This window comes from Centrocercus urophasianus, unplaced genomic scaffold (assembly GCF_019232065.1).
Source record: "Centrocercus urophasianus isolate 14NV4802_14NV808 unplaced genomic scaffold, USGS_Curo_1.0 seq_55, whole genome shotgun sequence".
Taxonomy (NCBI): Eukaryota; Metazoa; Chordata; class Aves; order Galliformes; family Phasianidae; genus Centrocercus; species Centrocercus urophasianus.
In genome coordinates, this window is record NW_024885144.1 from 356,107 (window position 1) to 373,215 (window position 17,109).

Consider the following 17,109-nt stretch of genomic DNA (forward strand, 5'->3'; position numbering starts at 1 on the left):
TTTGCTGCATGCATTGGGTGCTGGGCAGCGTGCAGATAGAGGAGACAGAAAGCCTGTGTTGTCTTCAACAGCATGTGTTGTAGCATGTGAAAATTGGCAGCTACCTCCATGTGGGTGACTTGGGCACTTGGCTCCCTTATACCACCTTTGCGTTTGGGAAATTTTGTGTTTGAAGTGATAAATGTAACTAGAGACCTTAAGTGACCTCAGTTTCTCCAAATTGGATGCCTTGTGCCCAATGTGACAGCATCAGAGTTAAAATTAATATAAATTTTGTAAATCATTAGTCTGACCTTTTGGTGAACTGGAAAGAAATGTCAGATTTCTGTTCCCCTCCCCGCCCCTTAATCAGAACTCTGTAATGAATGAATTATTCCTAATTTCGAGATTGTAGCTCAAAAGGGCACTCAGATGGCTGAAATCCCATAAGAAGGGCTGACCTTTTGGTTGCTGCTGATGAAAATTCAGGATTTTTCCCAAACTGAGCACTCTGCAGCGGGCCACACAAAGTGCTCAGCAAGAGCAGCTCCCTGTTTCGTTCCTGAATTTGAGGGCACCGCCTGATCCCGCAGAGAGCCTTCGTGGCCTTGTAGGAGCACTGGAGATGTAGCTGAGATGAGGTGCCGACGCTTCTGGTCGTGTGTCTTCCTACCACGTGAAGGATGGGTCGACTGTCACCTGCTGCCTCGCACGCAGGTTGGTGTGATCACGGAATGGCTTAGGTTGGAAGGGACCTTAAAAACCATTGAACTCCAACCCCTGCCCTGGGCTGGGTGCCCCCGGCAGCTCGGTCTGCCCATGGTCCCAACCGCAGCCTCGGGCTCCTCCAGAGATGGGGCATTCTTGACTTCTCTGGGTAGTGGAGCTGGGTGCTGCTGGGGTCTCTCTCAGGAAGTGGGAATTGAGGTGCACAGGGAGCAACAGATCTCTTCCCCGGAAGTTGTTACTGGTGACAGCAGATCTATTTACCCTCAGAAACGCCTGGAGAAAGTTTTGGGTTTGTAAGATACGTTTAGCTGATGCTAAGATTGCATGCTTGCAGAAATGTGTGCCAGCAAGTGTGCGTGGAGTGGTTCTTGCAAGAGGGATTTTTGAGCTTTTTGGCATTTGTGGTATCTGGGACTGCAGGAGCTTTGCTGGGTACTGGCTGGGCACAGGGTAGTGGGCAGCTGACACCCACAGCTGGCATCGTCGCTTTTTGTGTTCTCTGTATAGCACAAATGTCTCTAGGTACAACTTCTGCAATAGCAAACAATGGACTAGATTTTATGGAGAGAGAAACTTGCCTGTATTGCAGTCATTGGGTACTACCGAGCCTTGTGGAAGGGGTTGTGCTTTGAAAGGCTGCATGCTTATTTGGGGAAAAGGCAGCTCTGCAGTGAGTGCAGTGTGCAGCTCCTTGCTTATGTCTTTGGCAGTGACAAGGGTTATTAGAACTGGGTGAAGCAACACAGAAGTCCCACAAAACTTTTATTTTTTTTGGTGAAAATAGGCTCAGCTCACTGTTTCTTTTCATTTTCTGGTTTCTCTCCAGCCTGGTAAAACTTTGGAGGCAGCAATGTGAAAGTAAGATTAAACTTAAGCCCAGATTTCATTTTGACTTTGTAACATCATGAAAATATTTCTGGTAGGTTTTGCAAATTGTGCAATTTAAAAAATAATAGATACCAAATGTTAAATTATTTTGGCACTGCTGTAGGATTGTCCAGTGCTGGGTAACAGTGTGAGACCTGTCTCCTGTTGGCCTTTTCAGCTGTTTCCTTGGAAATCTGAGACAAGCAGTTGAACACAATGTTTTGCTTGGTAAATTGCTATGACATTGGGCTTTAAAAGACAATAATTGAAAAAACAGAGCAGGAGGTTTAATGCCATTAAGTTTGTATAAAAAAACAACAGCAAAACAGTAAATCCTTTTATTTTTGTTTTGAGAGTACCTTCAGTTGCAGGTGATGTGTGTGCTGGGACTGCTGGGAGCGCTGGCTCCCACCAGGGGCTGCCAGCCAGTTCTTTGTAGTCTGTGGAATCTGAATATTATGTTCAGGGATGTTTCTCAGCCCACCTCCCACATGTAGGGAAGGCAGTGTTTGGTAACAATCAAGTGTGCCGCAGAGTTTCTGTTTCAGTTTTTAAAAATCAGTGCCTTCTTATGCTGCAAAGAAAAGACAAGCAGAAAAACCCCAGACTGAAAAAGTCCCCTCATCTATCATGCAGTGATCTGACAGTGCAGGGCGTGGATTGGGAGGAAAAAAAACCAAAAAGTGGAGGCTGCAGCCTGCCTGTGATGCTGAGTGTGAATTTCAGCTGCTGTCTTACCCCTGCCTCCCATCCTGCCTCATCCCACTGCACCCCATCCCTTTCCATCCCACGCCACTGGATCCCACCCCACCCCACCCCATCCCATTCCATCCCACAAGAACTCATCCCACACCGCCTGATCCCATCCCATCTCAGTTCACACCACTTTGTTCCACCCCATTCTATCCCACCCTACCCCATTCCACTCCATCTCGTCCCACTCCAGCCTACTCCATCCCTTCCCATCCTGTTGGCTGTAGGTTCAGTAGCACTGCTGGTACCCAGCCACACTCACCTCTATAACCCCACACCCAGGGAGCAACTTCGCTGTACTGCTTAAATGCTGCATGCTTCTGGTGATGCTCTGCAGCTGCAGGACGGCTCAGAGCTGAGGGATTTGTCAGGCTGTGTCCAAGAAGCATCTTAGTGCCCTCCACGTGGCCTTTCAGCAGCTCTTTTTCCATTTCTTCCATTTGTGTGGTGTGTTGTCACTTCACTGAGTAAGATGTTGTCAGTGTTTTGATGGGAGTGCTTCTGATGTTTTGTGCTTTCCAAAGCTTCCTAGTGCTGGGATCAGACTGGTGGCTCACATGGACCAGGGCTGAGCCTGCTACAGCATTTCTCACACAGGCATTCCTACACAGGAGTGATCCAGCTGCTTTTCAAAGATATTTGCAAGGTCCTGATCCTGTGCAAAACTTTCCTTCTGCTGCAGGTTGCCTCCATGGCTCTGGATTCCATCCCTACCCAGAACTGTTTGGGTATTTCTGACCCAGTGGAAGGATCCCCTCTGCACAATATTCTGGCTGCTTGGTGGAAGGGACGGATGCCCATTGCTGTGTGCAGGAGGGGCTGTGCTGTGCACAGAGCTGGGGGCAGTGCAGGCTGCAGGAGTGCAGCGTGGCATCTGTACTCTCCCTGTCCCTCAGTTTCTGCTTGCTGCAAGACTGAGACTTTCACATGCTGCTTGGAAGTTGGACTTCTTGCTTCTCTTGGGCATGGGTTTGCAGAGGAATATTCCTTCCAGCCAGGTCTACGCTGGGGTGATGTTCTCAGTGCTGAGAGCATCTGCAGCCCAGGGCAGAGCGGGCGTGCAGGAAGAGCTCTGTGCTCCGCTTCCCATCCTGCAGTGCTGAATATGGGGCAGAAATCCTAACTGTGTTACTGGTCTGAATGGTCCAGTGGAGACGACGGTGGGCTTTGGCTCCCAAGTTGTTGCCCAGCAGCCTGGGTCATGCCTGTGTTTAACACTGGAGTTTGTGTTTTGTTTCTGCCCGTGTCTCTGGAAGGGCTGCAGCAGGGCTGCTGGACTTACAGGCAGAGCTCACCTGTAGGACTGCTCACAGCTCCAGAGCGCTGGAGAAAGCTGGAAAAAAGCCACAAAAGCCAAAGACTTCAAGCTGCAGTGCTGGAGCCCAGCTTTGTGTGTTGGCCAGGAGGAGCCTGTTGGTAAGGAGCAGCCTTGGCACGCAGGTGCCCAACCTGCAGTCTTAGCTGGGCTGCACTGGGTGACGAGGAATTGTCTTGAGCTGCGTATAAAATGTATAAGTATGAAGTATGAAAGTAATACAACGTATTTTTTAGAATATATTTCATATTGAAAATTTAAAAAAACAGCAAGAACAGGAAACGAATGGGATGTTTGACCTTGTTTTTGTGGCACTGATGCATCAGTCAGTGGCACTGGGTGCAGTTGCAGTGACTTGTCACGGTGTTGGCACAGATTTTTGATGAGATGTTGCTCCTCCTGTACTTCATCGTTGGCAGCAGTTGCACTGCCAAGCAGTGATGATGTGAACAAGGCTGCCTGTGAAGTGAGGGATGTTTCTTGGTGGTAAGAGGGGGCTTACAAAAGTCTGGTGAAGGGACGTGATCATGTTTTCCTTTGAGTTGAACATCTGGTTACAAGTCTGCACGTTCCATCTGAAAATTGAAGAGCTGGATGATTTTTTTTTTTGAAATCTTGCGACTTGTTCTTGATATTCTTTATCAACACAGAAACAAGGCTGCCTGTTCTTCACTGTTCACAAGGCTGTGTTTGGGCAGTGCATCAAAATTCATGGAATTATTTCCCGCAACTTGAGTTGCCACAATTTAAGTTTCATTTCAAATGCTCTTATGGTTTGAAGCATTGACAGATAAGATGTTTCACCTTGAGGACTCATGTTTAACTCATTTAAATGAGCGGTCAGATCCCAAATGCTCCACCTAGGAGCTGTTTTTCATCGTCACGTTCTGGCAGAAATTCTCCTTTGGATTCTGTAACGACTCTATTTCATTTCACAGATCCTGACGTTGTTTTAGCATCTTACCCAACTTAGCCACCCTCCTTCAGAGCAGTAAATGATGACCCCGTGATCACAGCCACACTGTTAAGGAACTCCTGGAGCTGGTGACGATTCAGTCCCTTGGGCTTTGTGAAATTCGCAGCTTTGATGACGATTTACGTGGTACTTCCCGTATCTAAAGCTGTCACGTGCATTTTCTTGATGTACAATGTACTGGTGCCTCATCAAACTTGGTTACCCGCAGCAATTGTGTCATCTAATAGTTGTACAGGTCTCTCTTTTTCACCATCCGTGGCCGGGCTGCCATTGGTGTCTGTAGCAGATGTGTTGGCAAAGGTTAAAGAGAATCACTTCAGTGTATTTTTTTACTGCTTCATACAAATAAGGAGATTTAGTTGTGTCTGTTAATGGCACCAAAGATACCGTTTCTTCAGTGACATTGTATTCATTATCTGTACCAATAAATGGCAAGCTGAGTGGTATCTGTAGCATCAGTGCTTTCATCTGTTGCCAGAGCATAACGCTGGGAATTAGCAGCTTTACTCTCTGCATTTCTTTTCGTAGATTCCCTTCAGTTGGCCTGGCTGCAGTCTGGTGAGACAAACTGCCTGCAGGAAAATGCCAATTTTTTTAATCGGGACAAATTATGTCTGCTGCCCTTTCCATGCATTGTTTAATAAGCTCACCATCAGTAAACCATTTTGATTTTTTTGCAGTCAGATTTGCTATCACAGAATCATTAAGGCTGGAAAAGCTGTCTGAGATCATTGGTCCAACCATCAGCCCATCCTGACCTTGCCCACTGTTTTGCTATGGAACTAGCCTCTATGACTGACTCCATTGGAGTTTTAGCTTTTTTGGAAAGATTTTGTTGAGGTAACAGACTTTTTTCCAGCTCCACGTTCTGGTGTTACGAAGCATTCCTTGATACTCATTGAATTTGGCAGCACATTTCTGCATATAATGTCTTTTTAGATTGTAATCTTTGAGAGCAGGCATGATGTCCTTGCAAACTAAGCGTAGTGCCATGTTATTTGTCTTGACAAACAAGCGCTCACCTGTCCATTTTTTTGCTGAAAGCCTTTTGTCCACGATTTTTCTGTTTTTTGGCCTTTGTTTTTCCTTTGAGACACCGCGAGGCAGGTTGAAATGCTGCTGTGGGCAGTCGCTGCGTTCTGCTCAACGAGGGGCACGGGCGCATTGCCGCCTGCCTCACATGTGGGCTTTGATACGACCGAGTGCGATGGGCACGAGAGGCAGAGTCAGCACTGCGCTGTGCCCTTCCTGTGCCCTGATTTCAGCCCAGGCAGTGCCAGTCCAACACTGATGTGTGGTTGTTGCTGAGTGCAGTACCCAGCTGGCTTCCTGGCTATCCTAAAACTTGCAGGGAGCAGCATCGGGATGCTCTGCTCGATGGCTAACACGCCACTGGAAGTAGAATTTCCTCATCTGGTGTTCAGAAGCTCTACAGATAAATGCTGCGTAGAGCTAGAAGTGAAATACATAAAATCAAAATACGGGGTGAATATTTGGCTTGCAGATATGTAGGAAATGTGGCAGCTTTGTGGTGGTTGTGGGTACGGTGTTGGAGTGCATGCAGTTTGTGTGGCAGGTGCAGCTTTCCTCTCTATCAGCTAATTCTGGTCTGATTTGTTGTAAAGTTTCTCAGAATCACTTCTGCAGGCTGCTCCTGGAGCTGGAGGTGCTCAGAGCTGTGGGTGCCAGGTAATGGGACCAGTCCCTGATCTTCAGCAGCATCTGCCACTTGCCTCAAAGATGTGGAAGGTATTCAGAGGAAAGCAAATGCTGTGCTCACCTCAGAGGGGGTTACTGGGTCGGCATTCATGCTTTTCATCCAGATTCTGTGTTTTCCTGCATATTGCTGGAGGAAATAGTCGTCGTGCTGCCTTTGCAAAGCCATGGATTAGAGCCTTAAAACCAGAAGCAGTTGATCTGGCACTTCACATGCCAAGTAGTGTGTGTTGTGTTGGCCAGCACAGTTTGGTGCCTGGTCAGTGTGTCTGGCTGCCAGGCCACCTCTGCAAGTGCCATCGCCTGCTGTTCCTGGAAGGGTGCCGTCACAGCTGGCTGTAAAAGCCCTACAGCTGCGTTGTGTGGCTGAATTGAGGCTATCCCCAGTTAACCTGGTTAATTACCATAACGGGTGGGGAAGCGTCACTTCTGCCTCAACCACTTACTGTGCTGGGGTGGCTGGGAGCCCGGGCTCTGGACCTTGGCGTAGAGCAGGAGGGAGCTGGGTGGATGGTTGGGCCCTTGTGTAACAAAGGGATACCGGGACAGGCCTTGGGGTCTGGGCCATCGGTGTATTTTTGCCAAATTTGGTAGGATGAGGAAGCTGTGGCAGCTCTTTGATGCTTCTGCTTGTTGAGCTTGTGGTTCTGTGCCTGACCTCATCATCTGTCTGTGTTACTGGCCACATGGGAGTACTTCAGAAAATTCTTCTGGTTTTTATTTTTTCTGAGAGAAAGCTAACAACAGGCCCAAGGACTCGTAACTGGTTGTGTATCGTAGCTGCTTGTGTGTCTGTCTCCAGATAGTGCTTTCCATCACCAGGTTCGTCGCCTGGATCTCTCCATCCTGGAACATTCTCCTCAGCTTCGGACGGCAACCAAACGACCCTGTTTTCATTTATTGATAATTGAAGTAGCAAAGGGTGGTTTGGAATGCTCTTGGTATTTTTCCTTTTACTGGCCAGGTCGTGCCTGTTGGCTTTTTGATATTTTGACTGCCCAGGAGTGGATGACCCTTGGCACTTAGCCTCTTGAAAATGAAGCAATGATTTTATGAATAAACGGCAAGACTGAAATCCAAAAGACAAGTGTCTGGATCTCACAAAATCATTTTCTGTTGCTCTGGATAGACTGTATAATGCCTCAGTTTTCCCAGCACAGGATCTTGAGAAAAATGACTTCATCATCTCGCATCAAAATTGTCAGCATGAAGTAGTTTGTGAGATGTTGGAATGCTGTAGACATTCTGGTGTTTCTCATAGGTTTGAATGATGATGGTAATTCAGTGAGGTCTGTTGAGCCTCTGGAGCCCTCTTGCTATAGAAGTTACGTTCATTTGTGTGGTCTTTGTCTTCGGTAGGTGCAGAAAATTACCTCCTTGTAGCTTCAGGACAGCACTGTCCTTGTAAACCTAACCACAGAAGTTGGAAAAGACAGCTGAGATCTTCAAGTCCATCCACCAACCCATCTCCACTGACCACATCCCTCAGTGCCACATCACCCCTCGTTCTTGAGCACCTCCAGGGATGGCGACCCCACCACAGGGCAGCCTGTGCAGATGCATCACTACTCTTTCTAAGAAATGTTTGCTCATCTCCAGCCTGAACCTCCCCTGACATCACTTGAGGCCATTTCCCCTCATCATATAGCCAAGTGAGTCCTGGGCTCTAGGTCAGCAACCAGTCAGACACCCACCAAACAGATTTAGCAGAGAGGCCAAGAATTTTGGTGCACACAGCAATCAGCTGCTGCAGCATTTTAAAGGCGGTTGTTTCCAAGTCAGAGCCGAGGTGCCCAAACAATAAGCATTGCATGAGCCCCTCTCAGCACCTGGAGCACACTGCGGCGTCTGTGGACAAACTCAGGCCTTTTGCTGTCAGTCTGCCATCTCTCAGCGGCATTGAATTTGCTTCCAAACTAACAATGCAAGAAGGAAAAAAAAAGTTGCTTCTATTTTGTTTTTCCGAGCGCTGACAATAGCCTTTGGAAAAGTCCGGTTTCCTTTCCGAGAAGGTCGCCATGGCTACTCTCCGTGCAGCGCGTTACAGCCGTGCTGGCTAATGCAGCAGAAACAGATTTGGCTTTTCCTTTTGGATGTAATGAATAGCAAACTGCTGCGTATTCATTAAGAAAAGCAACTTGCAGAGGTTAAGTGTTTCATTTCTGGAGCTGCCTTCTAGGGCAGTAATAAAAAATAAATTGAGCGACCAAGGAGGAAAAGGGGTTTATAAGACAGAAAGTAAGAAGAAAATAATTGCTGCTTTGTTATTTTCTTTCCCTGGGTTCTACAAGTGTAAGTTCGGATCCTTGAGACCAAACTATGCAGGTTTTTGTTAGATGTGATCAAATTTTCCGAAGAATTAGCTTTGCTTTTTGACAGGAACCTATCTGAGCAATTCAGCAGAAATTAACAGGTTCGTGGACTGCAGTCATCCAGACCAGGAAAGATGGAGGGAGATGAGATGTTCCAGCTCCTCTGGATCTTCCAGCCTCAGCCTCCTGCACAGCCCAGGGCAGCGACTCCTGAGTCAAACCCATGGATTTCATTTGGCCTTAAGCTTAATGTAGAAAAAGTACATAACTCTGGTTCTAAGACTCTGGAAACGGTATTAATCTCTCTGAGATCAGATGGTCATGTCCACGGTCAGTGAGGAGGGATGGACGTGTTTCTTACACCTGAAGGATGCAAGAAGTCAGGTGCTTGCTGTGCCTTCTTCTCTTCCGGTTTCCCATTAGTGCCTGTAAAGGGGCAGAAGAAATGGGAATGGCACAAAGCAGCGATGTCACAAGTGGTATCAGAACCTCCTCCAGCCCTGTGCTTCTCCTCCCCACTCTGTGCAGGCAGTGGGGTCCCTCCAGTTTCCTGCACAAGCAGTTTCCAGCCACTGTTCCAGGACGCTGCCCATCTGCTGCTGGTTGCTTTTGTTCTGGTTGTACAACTCTGTGTTTGGCTGCATGAAAATGCATCTTGTTTAAATGAGTCCAGCACACCCATTGATCCAGATGGCATTGTATTCGAGACCTGTCCTCTTTAATTATGTGCAACTAATTCTTAATTTTATGTTCTCTGCAGACATGACTGGGAATGATTTCCTGGCTGCTTGTAAATTGCTGATAGATACCAAACCCTCTCAGGGACTGCTTTCTTGTAAAAGGAATAAGGATTCCCTGTTACAGTTTGTTTTCAATATTTATAAAATAGCCAGTTTTTAATCCACCTAGTATGTGTTTACTTTGATTTCTGTTTTAGGGCTTTTGAATCAACATCTTGTGCAATAGCAAGCACTGCAGAAGGCTGTATGTTGCTAAAATAGTTATCTTTGTCAACCAAAGCCATAAGTCTTATCAGGATGTAATACCAGTCTGTTTGACAAGGCTGGTTTTCTTTTTTTCTCTGCCATAAGAAGGCACACAGGATGAACATCTCGTCAAGGTGTTTTCAGCTGGGTTGGCACAGGGTACTCACACCTGCAAAACAATAATTTTGAATCCTTTATCAACATTGTTCTGTCTGATGTGTTCGTTGTATGTGCTGCAGGCGTGAGATTTGAAGGAGGAACTGCTGGGTGCCTCCAAACCACTCTTTGCTCTGTCAGCATCGCACATTAGCTACCAGTTCCTCTTATCTGTTTTTTCCCTTTTTTTTTTGTTAGAGAGGAGTTGCTACATGAGACTTGTAGAGCCAGACTGGGCCTTGAGCTGTTCAGAAGCTTCATCCGTGTTGAAAGTCCACGTTATCACTTCTGTGGGATCAGACCTGTCACCTTTTGGTGTAGCAGGGTATCAGGGGTGTCCACCTACAACCAGTCGTTATGGAAGAGTCTGAAAAAGGGGGTGACAGGGAGGAACAGGCAGCATGGGAACAGCCTACAGAGGCTGCAGGGATGGGTGTCCTTCTGCCTTGCTTGTGGTCAAGCTGTATCTCTGCAGAGGGAGCAGCCTGGACTGCGTGTGTGAAACGCCTGGCCAAGGTGTTGCTGTGCAGAGCACTCCTGAGTTGGGTTGGGTTGAAAGTGATGTAAGTTTTAGGTTTCTTCACGGTTCCTGGCTCGATCTGGGTTTTAAGGATATGTCTGTAACTGATCCAGAATGCTGCTCTGCCACTTCATGGAAGGTATGGAACCTGTAGGGTCAGCTCCATGCCTCCTCCCTGTAGCGACTGAGGAGCTTGCTGCTGGGGTTTAGTGGCCAGCAATAGGTCATCTCCTCTAAGGTGGCTACCGGTGCCCATCGGTTGCAGGGATGTGAAAGTCATCAAATCTGCTTTCCTAATGAGTTTTTGCACCTTAGCACTGGCATTTAGGAGTCGGTAGGGTCTCTGGACAGAACTCACACTGTTTTCTTGGTAAAGAGTGTGATTAGTGTTCCTGAGCAGCTGACCCATGCAGGCAGAGTCATGTGTCTTCAGTGCGACTGAAGCAGAGCATCCCCATTGCTGGACCAGCAGCCTGCCTACAGGAAGATTTGTTAGATGAGAGCTGTGTGTGCTATGGAGCATCGTTAAGCCGCTCAGTGAGCTCTTCCAAAAACCCTTGAAGACAATTGGAAGACTTGAAAAGCTGAAGGCTTCAGTTGGGATTTGGAGAGGGGTAGGAGTTTTTGAGTGAGTGCGGGGTAGCAGGCACTGGGGAGTGCTAGAGGTAGTGAGATGTGTGGGCTGTCATCCCCAGGCTCTGGGAAAAGGGGCTGTGATAGAGAGGGGGGGCTGTGAAGGTGGCAGCGAGGTGGGTGGAAGTTGGTTGAGGAGCTGGAATGTGTAATGCTGGGAGTAGATGGACCTGCGCTGTGCTTTTTGCCTCTTTTGACATCATGCTCCTTAACTAACACATTTCAGGTATTTTTCCAATGGTGGTTTAGGCGTGTGCTATGTGACACGTTTTTAGTGGTTGGACAATTACTAAAATACCTTGACAGTCCAGTGGTGGAAGAGTTGGGCGGTGTGGCTGTGCTGTGTTTGCAACACGCTGTGGGAGAGCTCGCATGCTGGATCCCACAAGCAGTGGATCCTACCCTGTTCAGGAAACCCCATCAATCCAGGGCCAGGAGTCAGTCCAGGGGATTGATTCCTAGATTTAAGTAGGGCCCTGAGGCAACAATGAGCTTGGCTCCAGGGTTCTCTGCCTAAGAACAAGCCAGTTTGTGTGGAGGTCAGAGAACAAGCATTTCTTTTTTAGGCACAGGGCTGGGATGTGTTACTGCCTTTATTTGGGGGTCAAAAGAAGCTTGGTGGTGAATCAGTCCCTTTAAAATGACACACAGAGCTGTAGATATGGAGCCTACTGCTGGAAGCTGGTGATAAGGTACGAGTGTCAGAATTTTAAAACATCTTTATTTGGATGCTGGAAGCTTCCGTGGTTAATATAGATTGGGTATAAAGGTTTTTATTAAAGAGAGAAACCCCTGTAGTTCAGGGTAAAAGCCATCCACCAACTGATCAAATTAAGCAGAAGCATCCTTGTGCATGGGCTGGTCTGTAATTGCTCACGTCACGATTTCTTCTCCTCTCTTTCCCTTTCAGCTGACTGTGGCACTGCCAGTCAGGGCATCAGTTCTGTTGCTGCGACTCATCCCAACAATTGGTTTGTGCTGAGGGGCAGGGTCTCAGGAGGTAGATTCTGATGATGTTTTCAAGATAATTGACTCACAGGCTGAGAAGCAGAACAAAAGGATGGGAGTTTGGGTCTGCAGAAGCAGAAAGGAATGCTTGAACTTAAGAAGTACTGCAGGAACCTGGAATAAGCTAACACAAAATCCTAATAGGGGAAAAACTTGTGATTCTGAAGGAAGACCAACGGATGAGAGTAGGTCTGTATCAAGCAGAGAGCTGTCTGTGCTGGAATCACTGTTGTGCTCTTTGGGATGTTGCTGAAGAGAAGGGCTGGTTGGAGAGTAGGTGGGAGAAAGACTGGAGAAGGCTTTGGAATTGGTCTTAGAGCAGTTTTGGATGAGTCAGAGGGTGCTCAGTGGTTTCCAGGCTGGTGGCCATGGTGTGCACGTCCTCTCCGTGCGGTTGGAGATCTGTGCAGATGCTGGCAGTGTTGCACATCCCAGAGTTGTGAGCAATGCTTTGCCATGCTCAATTTTTACTTTACTAAAATGAATATCACGGGCTTCTTAATAGTCATAGGAGCATAAAAATCTCAGTGATCACAATTCATCATCCTGTAAAAATTGAATTTTTGTTGAATTATGACTTACTACTATAGTGCTGTGGAAAAGCTCTTATTATTCATAACTATAAATACAATGATGTTGAGATTTAACTGGTGCCTGAAGGCTTTATGCTGTGCCTTCGTATTGACAAAGCAAACAGTCTTATGGATTGGTGTAGGTTTATGGGACCGGAGGCAACTGAGTGCTTCCGTGCTGTTGGAAGCAGGCATCCGCTGCCGTGCGTGGCTGCTTGGTTTTGTTTTGGCCATTTTGGTCCTTTAGGACTGAGATAGAAGAAGCCCCAACATAAAATGATACGTAAAATCCATCTTGGGTTGCTGCTTGTCCTCTCGGGTACCCGCTTGGTTTGGCTGCCGGAGGGCACAGTCCCCTGCTTGGAGGCTGGCCCCAGCTTGGGTTTGTGATAGCAGAGCTTGTGTAGGCTGAAGGACGAGGAGGAGGAGCTGGAGCATGAGAAGGACTGACAGAAACCACCTGAATCACCGGTGTCTTTATCTTTGTCAGCCAAAGCAGCGATTGGACCTTAATTAAGGCAGCTTTCCCTGACAAGGATCTCACGTGCTCTCTGTGCCGTTGGGTGGACACCAACCAATGGTTGCATGTTCATTCTCGTCCCTGTTGGGCGTTCAGACATTGACCAATACGTGCGAGCTGATGGGGGCAGACTTGACTGGGTACAACTTGGCTTGGGCTTACATTTTGCTTTGCAAACATCTATTTTGGGCTTGAAATGTGGAAAAGTCCCATAATTTGGTGCTCAGCCGAGGCTGAGTTCAAGCTTTTCAGATGGATTTTGCTGCAACAAAAAAAGAGAAGTGAGTTAATAGTTTACAAGAAATATTTAACATATGGAAATAATTTTTAAAATTGTGATTGGGTAAATTTGGTCTCTTGGGATGAGGTGGGAGCCATTCTGATTGGATTTCGTGCAGATTTTTTTGCCGGTTATAATTAGAAATTTGCACATAGCAAAAGAAGTATTGCTGTTGGATGTGGGTTATCGTGGATGTTACATTGTTTGGAGTTTTGTTTGTTTTATGATCCCTTTTCTTAATATAGCGATTGGGCCTTGCAGAAGTTTGGCAGTGGTGTGTTTAACTTTTGCCTTAGTTTGGACATTCAGTATTTTTGTTACAAAATAATGTTGTGGTTTTGTTTTTGTTTTTTAACAAAAATTAATGATCTCTTGAGAACCAAAATTCTGTATTTGAAAAATTGCAATGCAAAGCCTCCATTTTGGGCTTTCTTCCACTGAAAACAAGGCAACAAATTCAGTGATTTCACAGCAGTGGTGCTTTGTGCCGTGTTTCAAAACTTATTTCCATGCTGGCGGACACAGCGGTATGGAGAATATTTCAAAACTGAGGCCTGTCTGCCCTATGGCGGGTCAGAGCGACGCAGTAACCGCTCTGGGACGTGCTGTGGTGCTGCAAGTGAAGGTGCCTGCTGTTTGTGAGTGTTACTTAAAATTATTGCCAGGTGTGCTGGGAAGAAAGAAGGGGATGGATTCTTTAGCGGGGTCTGCTGTGATAGCGCAAGGGCAGATGGTTTCAGACTAAGAGGGGAGATACAGATCGGATGTAAGGAAGAAGTTTTTTGCAGTAAGGGCAGTGAGGCACTGCACAGGTTGCACAGAGAGCTGGTGGTGCCCCGTCCCTGCAGACAGCCACGGTCAGGCTGCTGGGGCTCTGAGCACTGCTGGAGCTGTGGGTGTCCCTGTGCACTGCAGGGAGTAGGACCTCATGGTCATTAGAGGTCCCTTCCAACTCTTCTATGATTCTGTGATCCATGAAATAGATTCTGTCCCCAGGAGCTGTGGTGGTAGCCGGGGCACTGGGATGGTGTTTGCAGGAGAATGAGGGTGATTCCAATATAGGAACAATAATTCCTTCCTTTCTTTTTGCAGAAATGTTGGATTTTTGCACTGAAATTAGTGGTGTGGGAACAGAAGTCCTTCCCATTACGGTTTTTTTCTTCTAGTGTAAACCTTGAGACCTGCTGGGTTGTGGCTCCTGGCTGCTGCATGGGTTGCATGCTGCCCGTGCTGTCCTGCAGACCAGAGGTGGCTGTGGCAGCGTCACCACGCTGCGGAACAGAAGGATGTGGGGTGTTCCTCTGCCTGCTCACTGGTGAACATTAATGTGAGAGAAAACAGGAAAAACTGGTTCAGCACACTTGGGAAACTTCAAAATGTGAGAACAAATGTCCCGTTACCCCTTTGAAGGAGCCTGGAGCAGGGACCCCTCTTGTGAAAGGATAAACTGAGAGAAGCAGTGCTGCTACTCAAAGCCTAGGGCTTCCTCCTTGTTCCTAATGATTACTTTTTTGTTAAAAACGGATGGCTTTCTGATGCAGAGGATGCACCAACCTCAGAAGGAATCGCAGAAACATCAATGCTGGAAAAGACCTACCATGCCCACTAACTGTGTTCCCTCAGTGCCACATCTCCCTTTTCCTGAGCACCACTTCCCTGGGAGCAGGATCTGGCCCAGCAGTGCTGTGCGGGTACAGCTGGCAGTGCAGGAGGAATGATGGTTGGCTACATCAGTACCAAATGAAAGGAAAACTTCGGCTTGCGTCTTTTAATGCTGGAAGCAGACAGCATGTTTATGGAGTTGGGGTTTTTTCGTATGTTGATTTGGGCTTTTCCACAGTAACAGGCACTGTTCACTCCATCTGAACCTCTCCAAGCAGTCAGGTTCCTCCTGCTGTTCTTTCATGTAACTTTCTCCAGCCAGGCAGATTCGTGCTCAGCGCCCGCTGACCTCTCTGGTTAATGATTGCTGGTGCAGGCAGGAAGCCAGGCGTCAGGTCACAGCCAGCTGGGAGTGCCTGGGGCCAGCTCTGAGCCTGGACAAGTTGGGAGATCAGAGCTCCATGCGTTTGGGATCAGCCGTGTCCCTGCCAGAACAGGGGCAGAGGGCTGCCAGGCTTTGCTAATGCTGAGCTTGAACGAGAAAGGGACTGGGGAAATGTTACCTGCTTTGGTGGGCTGCCCCTCAGCATCGGGTGGTGGCAGCTCCCCAGGGCACTGATGCATGGGCACTTGGCTGGAGGAAGAATGGGAGTGTGCCTCAACTGGCAGTATCTAATTTAAAGAGGAGTTCACGGATTCACAGTCTGCTTCCCGCAAGAGAGAGAAACTTGGGCTAGGTCTGTTCTACTTCTTTTAATGGCATTGCTACAGAGACACCTATGGTTACCTCCTCCTCCTAAATCCATGCCCATCTGCAGGATCCCGCTGGGTGCTGTTGAGATGTGCAGTGGGGACCCGGCGTGTTGTAGGGCTGGAGCTGAGCCCATGCAGTGTCATCACTGACTTAAATGAAATTCACCAAAGGTGATTTGACTTCTATCGATTTACCAACAAACCAGTTATTTCAGAAATGAGTGGCTGCTGCTGTTGGTCATTTCTGGATGACCATTTGGCTCTGCATCACACGGCTTAATGATTGCATACTTTGTGCTGGTTAAATAGTTGCTCAACGAGGAAACAGGAGAAAACCACACTGGGATAATCTAAGAAAAACAAGGATTATAAAAATGGCTCTGAGGCGCTGACTGCTGGAAGCGAAACCTATTTTGTGGGTTTGTTGCTGCACCTTTGCTTCAAAAAAAGTTGGAGCAGTTGTTGCACTTGTTTTCTCAGCAGATGGGCTACTCCATTGCAGGCACATTTGCCAGTCTGGAAAGTAATTGTGTCGCTTGGCCCTGCTGATTTGTACTGCTGTACATGTGTGCTTAACTACTACTGCCTTTGGAAGAAGACTTGGGAGATGAGTTCCCCTTTAAAACCAAAGAATAAAAAGAGAACCAAGCCCATGACACACCAGAGGAACGTTTAAGAGAAGGAAAAATGCAGTTTCCCTTCACAACGTTTCAAAAACTGTTGTAAGGTGACCTTGAAATTCAGGGTTTTGGTGCCAGTCCGAGAAGAAATTTAAGATAATAATGTTTAAAATCTTGTGGTTTCATCTCTACAGTCCTTTTTATAGAATTAGTGGCTGTGGGGGATTCTCCTTGCATAGGTCAAGAAATTATCTGTTAAGGCTTTAGTTAATTATCCTCTAGTTTTAATATCAGTGCGATCCATGGTGTGGGCATTTGTGAGCTGCCAGTGAGGGCTGTGCGGAGTTCTGCTGGGGTGAAGAGCACTGACAGATGTTCCAGAATGGTAAAAACTGATGGAACAGGGAGAGGAACCTCTCTGCTCCCCATTGGGGAGCACACAGTTGTCCCCAAAACAGCTTTGCTCTTGGAAATCTGGTGTCAGCCTATCCACTGAAACCTGGGTGCCTTACGCTGATGAAGCGACACCTACAGTGGCTTGTTGCAGTAGTTTTTGCTAAACCTTAAACAGGAACTGAAAAGGCCTCTCCTTTGAGTAGCCATGCTCCTTCTGCCCCTTGTTGCACACCGTGCCTCTGTGCTGCATTGCCAACCCTGCAAACCGTGCGAGCTGCTCAGCTGAGCTGTGTGTGACTGGGGTCACTGCGTCACTGACTGCAGTGCTGATGGGCCGGGTGGCAGCGGTGGGCCTGGCTGGATTGATTGACACCAGGGTTGGTACTGGGGCCTGTCTTGTTTAACATCCTTCTTGA

At 47.4% G+C, this 17,109-nt stretch overlaps 1 protein-coding gene across 1 annotated transcript in view; it reads left to right on the forward strand.

Moving 5' to 3' along the window:
- Window positions 1-600: 600 nt before the first annotated feature.
- The window catches only part of ZNF618 (zinc finger protein 618), a 111,744-nt gene continuing 95,235 nt past the window's right edge, over window positions 601-17,109 (forward strand). Inside the window, exon 1 of the mRNA XM_042835856.1 lies at window positions 601-696. Within this exon, the coding sequence (XP_042691790.1) occupies window positions 616-696 (81 nt within the window). The 5' untranslated portion in view covers window positions 601-615. The remainder of the gene's footprint in view (window positions 697-17,109) is intronic.